At 39.4% G+C, this 13,060-nt stretch overlaps 2 protein-coding genes across 3 annotated transcripts; one reads left to right on the forward strand and one right to left on the reverse strand.

Moving 5' to 3' along the window:
- Window positions 1–912: 912 nt before the first annotated feature.
- On the forward strand, window positions 913–1,949 carry LOC140945305 (melanocyte-stimulating hormone receptor-like). The gene has a single exon (XM_073394345.1). The coding sequence runs from the start codon at window positions 957–959 to the stop codon at window positions 1,947–1,949; it is 993 nt and encodes a 330-aa protein (XP_073250446.1). The 5' UTR covers window positions 913–956.
- Window positions 1,950–5,775: 3,826 nt separating this feature from the next.
- Window positions 5,776–13,053, reverse strand: LOC140946812 (uncharacterized). 2 transcript variants are annotated; one of them, XM_073395923.1, is made up of 2 exons: window positions 12,997–13,053; window positions 5,776–8,334 (listed from the first exon to the last, which is right to left on the reverse strand). In XM_073395923.1, the coding sequence occupies exon 2, from the start codon at window positions 8,312–8,314 to the stop codon at window positions 7,466–7,468; it is 849 nt and encodes a 282-aa protein (XP_073252024.1). In that variant the 5' UTR covers window positions 8,315–8,334; window positions 12,997–13,053; the 3' UTR covers window positions 5,776–7,465. The 2 variants fall into 2 exon arrangements, with proteins under 2 accessions (XP_073252024.1, XP_073252023.1); XM_073395922.1 differs by lacking the exon at window positions 12,997–13,053 and adding an exon at window positions 11,574–11,799.
- Between the last annotated feature and the right edge of the window lie 7 nt (window positions 13,054–13,060).

Here is a 13,060-nt window from a genome sequence, read left to right on the forward strand (position 1 = left end):
AAAAAATGAAATTTGCATGCAAACGTTATTTTTCTTCAATATCTACTGAAAATGATAGTTCCTCTTCTTTTTTCACAAAAGTGTATATCACAGGTTAACAAAGCGCATTAGGACGAATTTTGGAAGAATGAACGCTCTGTCACGTGGTAGCTGGACTGCTTCGATACACCCGGCTACGCCCTGGCCTAAGAGACTTCAGAAGTGACTTGACTCTAATATCCATCCTATTCTGCTTTTTAGATACAGCTTAGAGCATGCCCACTTCTTCTCGAGAAAAAGAAAGGTCCGCTCCATTTATAAGCGTATTCGAAATTTTAGATATCAAAAGGAGACAAACTTGAAAACTAAATGTCATTAATCAAAGACCAAAAATACCATTTTTAGATCTGTAGTTTTGCTTACTGTTTTGTGGGACTATTCTAAATTCGCCCAAAAATGGTTTCGGTATAAATAAACTGGTCGGTAAAAACGCTGTTACACGACGCGAGTATATGAAGTTGCTGCAGGCCCCGGTTTATGGGCTCCTGAGCCATCAACAACGTTTGTTCAACCGGAAAAACTGAATTTCCATTTAAAACTACCTGTAAAATTTGACAGGTGCTTCCCCCTTTTTGCATAGGTTTTTGATGAAGACAGTTATTTGAGCAGGTGTAATTTTAAAACTCTCTCGTCCAATTAAATGACTGAATTTTATCTAAACTTTTTACCGCATGGTACAGACTCTACTTCAAATATAGATTATTACATCTTGCTTCCTATTACCCTTCTCAACACGGAATTGCACGGAATGCAAATAAGTGCTTAGATATTAAACCTCAGTGACAACCAATACAACGCACGTGTATTTTAATGATAAATAAATGTTGAGCTGGTTTAACAAGCAACTGAATTGGTTGGTGTGCAAGCGCTTGATTGAAAAGAACCAGATACAAGAAGCTGCAAATACCCTGTGATTCATGTTATCAATGGAAATCCATTTTGAGAAGGAAATTTGTCTCGGTACTGGTATATCGTTTATGATTCTGTCATTTCTTATTGTAGTTCCTAATGGCATCGTCTTGTACGCACTTTACAGAAACCCTCTTCGTTGCTTTCGAAAAGCTTTCTCTGTGTTTTTGGCGTTTATTTCTGGAGTGGATTTCTTCATCGGCACCGTAGTATGCATTGGAGAAACAACAATCAGATTTCTGTGCGCGTTTGGCGACCATAGCCTCCCTCAAGAAGGAGACATTTTAAGAATAATCGGGTACGCAGCAATCAACAGTTCTATTCTCCTGGTAACCGCGATGTCGGTCGATCGCTTTAAAGCGGTTGTTTTTCCTCATTTTCATCTCCGCAAAGTCGGTCCACGGAAACTCGTCTATTTCAACACAGCGATGATCATCTTCTCCTTGATTTTCGCCCTGCTCCAACTTCATCCTGGCATTTCAGTTGAAGTTTACAGAAACGTAGACCAATATTTGCACGCCGTTTTTCCTCTTTCCACCAGCACTTTATGTTATTTGGGAATGTTTTTCGTTTTGAGGAAGCAATCATCTCGGATTGGTCTTCAAAGACAAACGGCATTCGCAACGCCCGGCAACTTAACACTTCAAGATATGCGACGAGTAAAAAGAGCACAAATGGAGAGAAAATTCGCAACAACTTCATTTTTTATTTTAGCATGTCTGATTCTTTCGCTCACTCCATATTTTGTGGCAATTATAATTGCAGCTCACTGCGCGAGTTGTGGTGAACAAAACTGGTTTTTTGTGCTCGTAGAGGCAAGTGTCACCTTTCTTTTCCTCAATTCAGCCGCGAATCCGTTTTTAACCGCATTTCGCATTAACGAGTTAAAGAAATCTGTGAAAATAGTTCTTCATGTAACACAGGAAGGGAACAGAACTAACTTGGGTGATTTCCAGCTGCCTCCTACCTCACTAAGGAACAGCAATTTTGTTTCTTTGTGAATGCCTCGCCACAGGTTTCAGACAGTAAAAGTTAGTATAAATCCCCGCAAGATGAATTCACCCTTTGACTCCCCCGTACGGGGAGTCTGTACGGATGGACGGGCGTATGCTCCGCTAAGAAATACCACTACTTTGTTTTAGAGGACAACTATAATACACGGACAGCTCTGTAAAACGGACAACTAGAGTTGGTCCCTACCTTTCTTTACTCCTTTTGACTCTCTATAAGATGGACAGTTACGGTACGTTCCTTTGGGATGATGCGGATCAGGATCAGTGATCCGAGATCTCTCCGATCATGGTGGATAAAATGAACCGATAGATCCAATCTGGAAAAGGATTCATTTGTTCATTTGATCTACCATGATCTGACGGTCTCAAAGCTGTCCGTCTTAGACCTAGCCTGCGTAGCAAGCGCTTGGAAGTAGTGGGCGCAACAGGAGCTTGCTCTCCTCTCGCGTGTCTCCCTGTCACGCGCCCGTTCTTTCTTGCGGCCACTACTTCCAAGCGCCTGCTACGCCGGCCATTTTAGACCTGGTCTTGACTGTATTACCTCCCAGAGGGGGTCTCCTTGTAAGCCAAACACATGGTATGTTAAGATGTTAGGAACTCCTGCTCCTTATTATATGTTGGTTATATAAATGTAAATCTGTGAATAGATAGGGAAAATAAACCTTGATTAACGGATCAATACAAAAGAATGTGAGCAACTTTTCAATTGGTTGCCAAACCTGCCTTAATGCAAAAGCATAAAAATCGCTGGAGATCAGTCATATTTCTCAGTGATGTGTATACTTGTACAAAAGGGACATCTGGTGGCTTGTATTTATATTCCTTACTGTTCAACAAACAAGATTGTAATATACTGATATAAGAAATCCAAACAATTTTTGCAATGTTTTGTACATCCTCGACTAAACTGAAAATAGAATTAAATAATTGCAACTTTTGAACTCGCTACATGCAAAAACAACAACAATAACAACAACAACAAACAAACAATCAAATAAATAAAATAACTGTAATTGAGCTACTCAAACTAATTTTTCTGCTTACCTTCAAAAACGCGATGGACCGGTTATTTGAACAGAGGTCCAAACCGCATTCTAGGGTATTTTTTGGTTTGCCCAAAGCGTTTATCTAAACAACATTTATAGCGCGAACACTTTCACGAAAGCATACTAAACTAGACAAGCATTCACCTTCTTAAAATGGCCCAAACAGGAAGATATCTGGAGGTCCAAATTTAAACGGCGGCCTAAGTAAGATTTCGTTTAAATAACCAATCCAATAAAATTATGCACTTTTAATAGCTGTGTTAGCTCGTTTCACAGAAGCCCATTGCGAACTTTTGAACAGGGTTGAGACCAATATGTACATGCGTTAAGAAACAGTGACTACTAATAAGAAGCTGTCAATCCGTTAATATTCCCTTAACATAAAATATACCGCATATGATCAGATCGAAAAATTCTGAGTGTGAAACTGCGTGCGATTTCATTGCTTTTCTCCGGAAAATGGGCATTTAATGGGGATAGTCGTTGATCTACAAATGCAGGCTCACCCAGAAAAAAGCCACAAAGCGGCGTATTCTAAATTCTGGGAATGTCTACGAAGAATGTCCAAAACAGTATTTTGAAATAAGTTGGACAATTTCGGAGAGAAATTTGAATATTATTAGTTCGTTTTCGTGGTATATGGCGGATAAACTGATGTTCAAGTGCGCAGGAAAAGGACACAGCAAGTAAGACCCGGCACCTTAGTTTAACGCAACAACAATCAATTTGCGATTATATGACAAGTGAGCCAACTCGGTTAGCTGGGATCCCGGTATTGTAATGCTGGGAACCCTGGTGGACATTTTCCAAGTAATCACGCTTTCGGGGTGGCCCGGCGAATGAACCAAACGAGAAACAGGACAGCGGGTAACACACTGTTCATGCGCATTGCTTCCGTGGCTCATGTGATTACGCCCTTTATACTTTGAGTTGTATTGCCAGGCAGTCTGCACGTGAAAGCTTTGGCATTTTCCGCTTTCGTGGTTCGTGTATGAGAGAATACGACTTAATCTAATTAACCCAAAGGTTTTAAAAGCAGAACACGGTTTGCATGTGAAGATTTTGGACTCTGTCCTATTTACGGTTCCACCTTGAAAGAACGACTTGTTTACGAGGTCATTTTGCTCAATACGATTTTAAGGAATCACCTCCTTTCAAAAAATATGCAATGAAATTATGTATCATTCAAGTGCCATCTTCTTTGGCGCTCGACAACTGAGAACAAAAATTTTGTCAAACTCTTGGCAATATGCCAAACCATTCACATTTCTTTGTGTGCTGCGAGGAAGATTATTTTCCAAAGGGGAAATTTAAATCACTTAATAGTTTGTTTCACTCAGTGTACCTTGTTTTTTTTTTTTTCAAAAAGGTTGTTTTCTTTTGCAGATTTGTTTGCCGTGCGCTATGTAACGAAGATAAATGCTGTGTTGTGACACGTCTTGCGGCGGACATTCGCGTCGCTTGGCTTGTTTACGTTCGCATGTATTGCGTGCCCATTGCAACTTTGAATCAAAGCAATGAATGAATGAACTAACCGTGTTAGTTCGTTTAACAGAAGGCCATTGCGAACTTTTGTACAGCGTCGAGACCAAACTGTACATGCGTTAACAAACAGGAACTACTAATAAGAAGCTGTTAATCCGTTAATATTCCCTTAACGTACAGTATACCGCATATGATCAGAGCGAAAAATCGTGAGTTCGAGACGGCGCGTGCGATTTCATTGTTTTTCTTCAGGAAGTGGGCATTTAATGGAGATAGTTGTTGATCTACAAATGCAGGCTTACCCACAAAAAAGCCCCAAAGCCTTGTTCTAAATTCTGTGAATGTCTACGAAGTATGTTGAAAACGGAATTTTGAAATAAGTTGGACAAGTCCAGGGAAAAATTTGAATATTATTAGTCCGTTTTTGTAGAAAAAGCGGATAAATGGATGTTCAAGTGCGCGGAAAAAACAAGGAGATAACAAGTAGCTCCCTCAAGTAACCAATGGTTACCGAGCAAGGACAAAAAAACACACAGCTTCGTAGATTATCCGCATAGAAAATAAAGGGGTTAAAAATCGAAATTGAACTAAAGTATGGAAGAGATTATTTCCTCACTGTTTCCTTATTTTCCTTTGTGTAGGGGGAGAAGTTAGTCAACTCACTATAAAGTTGAAATATTTTACATCTTTCTGGAATGAAGTGCTTCGTCAAGTCTGAATAAACAGACAGGGCCGTTTAACAAATATAGAAATTCTCCAAAGGTTGCAGAGAGATGTAAAGACGACATAAAAAATCTAAAGTGAAGGATACGCAAGTGAATAAGCAGCAGAGGCGGATCCAGGAATATTTTAAGGGAGGGTCCAAACTTTGGTTCAGAAAGGACTGCTGAACTTTTTTGTGGCAAATTACTGACTTCCCAGAAGAAACGACCACGTGTTTTTCAATTTGTGAACGTTGGCGCAGGAAACTTTGCTTTGCGAGCAGTTCATATGATGGTAGCCAAAAACAATTATTTTTTAATACCCCTGGAAAATTTTGTTTTGCGAACAGATCGTAGGAGGGTTTTATTTTTAATATCCCTGGAATACAGTTTAGTGGCAAAGTGCAACGCCCGTTTCATTGAGGAAAAATCAGCCAGATAACAAGGAAAAAGTGATAAACGACCCTGCCGATGTAAGAATTTGTGTCAAACAAGCGCCAGCTCTGATGGGGGGGGGGGGGGGGGGGGTCCGGACCCTCCCCCTGGATCCGCCACTGAGCTGAACTTAAGAACAAAGCCTGTTTTCATTCGTGAAATAAGAAGTCATTGCGAGAAGACATTTGACCGTGGAAACTGGGCGACACAAAGACTGGAAAACCAACTCTTGTAAATTGCAGAATTTATACAAAAGAAGTTAACATGTACCTAATATGCATCAAATGAAACGCCGCAAGTGTGAACACAACAATATGACAGGCACTTATTCGCCTCCTGCAGCTTAACCTTATTAGTAAAATCCAACTGGTGGTCTATTATCCATGCTGCGTTCTGATTGGTTCAGCTACTACTAGGCTATATGTTATAGCCCACTAGTAGCGAAAAGCGCCGGCTTTGAAAAATGGCGGCTGAATCCCGTTTTGCTAGCTAAAGTTGTTTTGTCTTGATATTTTTGACTACCTATTTGGTTTTTACTAAAACAATTATTCCTCTCGCCCTCATGGCCTCCGAGTCAATAGCCCATTCCGCCTTCGGCCTCATGGGCTACTGACACAGAGCCCATTCGCGCTCGAGGAATAATTGTTAAATATGCTCACTAAATCTGTGATTGCTTTGTAAGGTAACCCCTAACACTTTTAAACAAGAAACTTGGGTTATATTGTTCACAGGTTCTATATCATGAGCAACCCTCTTGCAAAGTATCAGTTCATTGCATTTTTTGGGATTACATGCCATGGCATTATCTTGTGTCCAACTCAAAAACTGATTGACAACCTCTTGAGAAAGATCTATTTCATTGTTAATACTTACTTTGACTAGCAGGGTGGTGTCGTCGGACTATTTGATTATGCTGGTAATGGCCAAAAGATGGCCCCCACTTACACTACCCTGGGTTGTTCCTTTGTTCGGGTTAAATATTTGTCTTTGTTTCCTATCCATTAGAATGCTTAGGTACCAGTTAACAACATATGGATCAAGATGAAGAGCCTTTAACTTTTCCGCAACTAATGAGTGTTTCACATTATCAAAGGCTTTCAAAAATCCATTGCAAAAAGCAACATAGTTAAAATCCTTATCGTCAAGTGCCTTCAAGTAACTTACTGTACATGTATTTGAATCAAGGTGTCCGTACAACAGCAGCCCTCCGTATACAAATATTGGGTGCCCGTCAGATTTCCCTCAAAGACTTTCTTACTGTAGCAATGGTATACAGTTCCTTCAAAAAAGCGTGCTATAACTGGAGTCATGGATATTGAACAGGAGTGTTTACCTTGGATAGCTATGTCCACTGTTCAAAAAGGGGCCATTTTATAGAAGTGTCTCAACACTTTTGTCCCTCATTGTAGCTGTTAAGACACGGAAGAAAACAAAATATTGTGATGAAAAAAAAAATGGAACTAAATTAAACGAAGGAAAACTTTATACAGCGGAAAGCATTTTTCACTTAAGTAACATCTTCACATAATTATACAGGTATATGTCATATGATTTTCATAATGCTAAAGAAGAGCTTCACTACTCATCTCCTCTTGAAAAATCCCACAACTGTGTCTCTCCACAATTGCTGATCGCATGCCTTCCATATTATTCCATATTATTATTGTGGGTTGTTTGTCAATTGTGGCTTTAAAATCAATGTCTTCCGCTTTTACTCTCTTCCCCTCACACCGGAAACGTTAAGATGGATAGTCGTTTTTCTGGCAACATTCAAGTGACGTTACCCGAGTATGAATAACAATATTGTATTTCATACTTCTTCAAGGTTCGTCCTTTACTAAAGCACTGCTGCAGTGCTTACATTGATAAGGTGTGGAACTCTTTGATGTTTCTTTAAGCTTCCTGCTTCGCTGAAACACTTTCCGCACTGTTTACATTCATAAGGCTTTTCCCCCGTGTGAACTCTTTGATGTTTCTTTAAGTTTTCTGCTAGGCTAAAACACTTGCCACAGTGTTTACACTTATGAGGCTTTTCCCCAGTGTGAACTCTTTTATGTCTTCTTAGGTGTCCTGCGTCCCTAAAACACTTGCCACACTGCTTACATTCGTTAAGCTTTTCTGCAATGTGAACAGTGTTATGTTTCTTTAAGCTTTCTGGTTGGTTAAAACACTTGCCACAATGATTACATTCATAAGGCTTTTCCCCAGTGTGAACTCTGTTGTGTTTCTGTAAGTTTCCTACTTGGATAAAACGCTTTCCACACTGTGTACATTCATAACGCTTTTCCCCATTGTGAACTCTTTCATGACTCCTTAGGTTTCCTGGTGCGCTAAAACACTTGTCGCACTGTTTACAGTCATATGGCTTTTCCCCAGTGTGAACTCTGTTATGTCTTTTTAAGCTTCCTGCATCACTCAAACACTTGCCACACTGTTTACATTCATAAGACTTTTCTCCAGTGTGCACCTTGTTATGTCTCTTTAAGGTTCCTGCTTCACTAAAACACTTGCCACACTGTTTACATTCATAAGGCTTTTCCCCAGTGTGAACTTTGTTATGTCTTTTTAAGCTTCCTACATCGCTCAAACACTTTCCACACTGTTTACATTCATAATGCTTTTTCCCAGGGTTAAGTCTTTCATGGGCCGTTAGCTGCCCTGCTTGGTGAAAACACTTGAAGGGCATTGACCTACAGTGTAGTTCTCCTAAGAGTTCCAATTGCCAGAAAAAAAGAATCATTATTAGTCAAAGCCACAACTATAAAATTCTAGAGAGGGGAATATTAACGAGATTCACTTTTACACGCGGCATTTTTCAAGGCCAATGGGTGTGTTTCTTGAAAGTCCTGGTAACTTTCCCGGCCCGAAAAGCTGCTTTGTGTTTGCCGGGTTTGACATCAAGATCAAAGTTTCAATAATTTTGAAAATGTTAAAACGTAACTATCAGTTAACAAAGCAAAATTGACTGGTTTATGGGCTAGGAACTGGCTACTATTCAGCAGGTTTGGACTTTAAAATTTGCCTTTGGGCCTGAAAAGTTTTGGGCCTTTCAAGAAACGAACCCCAACTTTTAATCAAGTGAGTACCTTACCCTGACAAGAAGATTTGGGGATATTCAGCCACAAGACTATAAGCCACTTCTGTGGGTGGTCTAATAGCCCATATTCGAGATAAAATTATTAATATTCCAACATGACTACAAGGCTTACTGGTCATATTTCTATACAGGGTGTTTGGTTGGGTTTAATTGGGGTTAAGTCTCTCCTGGTAATTACGAGACAATGGACTCATTAAAATATTGCAATTTGCCGTAAAGCCTCGAGTCATGTATTGAACATGGGTTATTGCGAGGTTCCAACAGGAATCAAACCCATGACATCTCAGATACCAGATGGAACTCTCTAAGCAGTGAACTATGAGAGCAAGCTCAATTTAGTTGGGGCTACAAGATCAACATCATTCAGGGTACAGACTATGGCATCTGAGGCTTTTTTCTCATTAGTCCTGATAATTAATGGGCTTAATAGTGAGGAACCATGCTTTGATAATCTTTAGATCTTTATTATTTACTATTTGATTTCAGGCTCAAAAAGTTACCACGACATTCAAGAAACAGACCCCAGACAGGAAAACTTACAAGCCACTTACAGGGTGTACATCACAACAAAGAAAAAGTGAGTAATAACTGTCTGTGAATAGAAATGTAAATAAATAAAGATAAATAAATAAAATATCATGATTTAACTAGAAAAGAATAATTTGGACTGGGAATCAAACATAAGACCTTCCAGATACCGGTTGAAATGCTTTATAGTTTAACAACTGATCAATCTAATGAAAAACCGACTTGCTTCAGGTAAGGTATGAACTACAGCACCAGACCAGTAAGCAAACACCCCGCCACTCCACCCCCTGCATCAGATGAGCAAGTAGATATAAGTATAAAACCAGTTAGAATAACTGAGTGTGAATGGAAACATAAATACTTGTAATTGAAGTACATTTCCCATCAGGATTTGTACCCATGACCTTCCAGATACAGGTTGGAATGCTCTGACCACTGAACTATGGGAAACCTGAGTGGCGAGCATATGGTCGTTTTCAAAAAAAGGCTCGGAGATCTTTTTCTTTGAAGCAAATTAATGTGTCCACTCTATTTTGGGTGAAATATTTCCTTTATCCTTTTCAGTTTACATTAATTTATTCTTTGTAAACTGTTTCGTGTACAATAAACTTGTTGTTGTTGACTGTTTGCATTCTTGGGTGCTGGTTTTTGGCCAAAATTAATGTTTAAGCAAATTGTCTTTTTAAGGTGATGTTACACGAGACGATTTGCAATGATGATTTTTAGCGCAACACAGTGTTGCGATATTGTTGCGACATTGTTTTGAATGGTCACGACATTGTTCCAGCATTGCAACGCTGTGTTGCGCTAAAAATCGTTGTGGTGAGTCGTCCTGTGTAACATCACCTTGAAGCAATACAAATTTGGCAGTATCGAGGTACATTAAAAGGGAAAAGGCCTCACTTCTGGTTGGTGTCACTCAAAAATGCCTTTGCTTAAGCTTCCTATTTGACCCTTTAAGCCCCAATAGTTACCCACACACAATTTCTTCCAGTAATAACACTACCTGATCAAACAGATGGAGCATGAGAATTAATGAAATGATCACCAAAGATGAGCAATACCTTACTTCATATAAGCAGTACATCTGTGTTGAGAGTAGCAAGTCCTCTCTTAAAAGCCTGGATCAAGGTGTGTCACAAGGGTCTGTTTTGGGACCCTTGCTTTATCTGGTTTACACCTCTTCGATTGATGATCCTTAAGCGCCACGCTATTCAGTAGCACCTATATGTGGATGACTCCCAAATTACCAAATATATGTCTCGTTTAAGACTGACTTGAGTGTTGAGTTACAGATGGCCAAATCAACGGTTCAGTTGTGTGTTAAAGACATTTATATTTGGATGGTTCATAAGGACTTTAAGTTAAACCAGGACAATTCGGAACATGAGACCATGATGAGAAAATGCCCAGAAGTTGTCAAAAATGACAAATGATGACAATATTTCAAAATCTACTAATTAGATTTTGATGAAATTTGGTAGAATTCCTTTTATTAAGATTGTACTTTAGTCAACAGTGTAAGATTTCTTTTTCAAAATCATAAGCCATGAAATATTCTTTTTTCAGTGAAGGAAATTCCCCCCCCGATATTTCGTTAACTGCTGAGGGTGAAAAAGAGCTGAAAAAAGCTTCTTCTCCCTCCAGGCTACACCATGATCAGATCACAGGCGGCCTAAACTCACGTCATGAGGGAAGGTGGTAAAGTAATTTACATACCATAGGTGACGAGCCAGTGTCGTGTTACTGGCGACCGTTGAAAATAAGAGACTTTGTATAAATTACTGAGATCTGTGAATGCTAAATAACAAAAAAGACATACATGTGATATATTCCACTGTGTTTTGGTGTCTGCTTGTTGTTTTACTGTTTTTTTTTGGCTTGATTGCAAAACCACTGTTACTCCCTTCATAACCAGAGGGTGTAATTTGCAGGTTACCTTATTTACCTGCAGGTCGCAGGTCGCAGGTTGCAGGTTGCAGGTCAGAATTTGAATTACACGCAACAATCAACGTTAAATTGATTTTGTGAAAAAAAAAACCTGTCTTTACAACGTCACGCAAACCGGAAATATCTATAGCACCAGGAAATTGTTTTTTGGGAGTTAGATTTTGCTGCCAGAGCCCTGCAGAACAAAATTTCTCATCTTCATACTTAAAAATAACAACGAATGGTAAAGAAACCGGATGTGGAGATTCTACATGCCGGCTAACCATGGCGTTAGAATTTGATATGTGACACAAGGTCGTGCCGCAAGTATCATGCTCATAATACTTCCAAAATAGTACAGTTTCAAAAGAACAAAATAAAAAGAACGTACCTAGAGAGAGCAACACAAACATTGAGGGCCAGTCAGACGTAATTCGTCGCAACATCCGCTACTTATACCTTGCACTGAGAGATCAGCCGCTCCTTCATCGAATTCATCACTACTGTCCACCCCTGGCGTCCATGGCTACTACATATACCGGTTCCTCCTCGCTATTGCTAGAGTTGCTACTGTCGTACCTACAAAAGAAATTACATAGCCATGGTGACGCAATTAATATGTGCAACTCGATTATACACAAAATAAATTTCATATCAGTTTAATAGAAAAAAGAAACCAGTTAACGTACCTTCCTATTAAATCTATGTTGGATCCACACCGTGGATAGCCGGCTTGTGGAAGGTAGATCATTAACCACTGGAGATTTCCACATCCAGTTTTTTTACCATTCTTTGTTATTTTTAAGTGTGAAGATGAGAAATTTTGATCTACAGGGCTTCGGCTGCAAAATCTAACTCCCAAAAAACAATTTCCTCAGACTAAAGATATTTCCAGTTTGCATGACGCTGTAAAGACAGTTTTTTTTCTCAAAATCACTTTAGCGTTGACCATTTGCGCGTACTTCAAATTATGAGCTGCAACCTGCGACCAGCAACCTGCAAATTACACACTCTGCTTCATAAAAGTAGTTATGCAATCAAGCCAAAAATACCAGTAAAGTGACAAGCAGACACCAAAACACAGTGGAGTGCATCCTATGTAAGTCCTTTTTATTCATTTCCTTGAAGAAAAAATTAGATTTAACGTTATTTAGCGTTCACAGATCTCAATATTTCATTTCTCATACAAAGTCTCTTATTTTCAGCGGTTGCCAGTAACGCGACACCGGCGCGTCCACCACAAACGTCACGCGTCACCTGTGGTATGTAAATTACTTTAATACACCAGCCCTTTCCTCGTAACTTGAGTTTGGGCCGCCTGAGATCAGATGGCTTCTATCAGATGCAAACTGTAGTGTAGAAGCAGCACAAGGTCACTGCCAGATTCTATATACGGTAATGTCGGTTATGCTATAAGATTCAGTCGAATCCCAGTAACTCGAACCCTCTGTAACTTGAACCTCCCGCTAACTCGAAGCAATTTACATATATATTTTTCTTCAGATCGTTTTCTATATAATTTTACCCTCGATAATTCGAACTTTTTTCTATTTCCCTTGAAGGCTGGAATTATCGGGAGTCAACTGTATGCAAGTCTAAAATACCAAAGCTGGATTCTAAGCAGCAAATTAACAACTCACGCTACTGCTAGAAACATATCTTAACCTGACGCTGGCGAATATTATGCGCGTTCATCAGTGTTAAAATTCTACTTCTATATTTAAGCTTATACTTGACAAAGGTTGCCCATCGCGCCAAGGTATCAACTTAAAGTATCAACAGTGAATCAAAAGTGAATTAAAAGCTTTTCTCACCTTTAGTAACAAGACCTTGCCGCCCTAGCTAGCCAATTCAAAACACCACCGCAAGAGGTATTCT

The sequence above is a fragment of the Porites lutea genome, chromosome 8, assembly GCF_958299795.1.
Source record: "Porites lutea chromosome 8, jaPorLute2.1, whole genome shotgun sequence".
Lineage (NCBI taxonomy): Eukaryota > Metazoa > Cnidaria > Anthozoa > Scleractinia > Poritidae > Porites > Porites lutea.

Coding starts and splice junctions, on each gene's coding strand:
- LOC140945305 (XM_073394345.1), top strand. CDS start 957: ATGTTATCAATGGAAATCCATTTTGAGAAGGAAATTTGTCTCGGTACT.
- LOC140946812 (XM_073395922.1), bottom strand. CDS start 11,628: ATGTTGCGACGAATTACGTCTGACTGGCCCTCAATGTTTGTGTTGCTC. Junction 8,335..11,573: donor GTTTGTGTTGCTCTCTCTAG/GTACGTTCTTTT, acceptor TGGAACTCTTAG/GAGAACTACACTGTAGGTCA.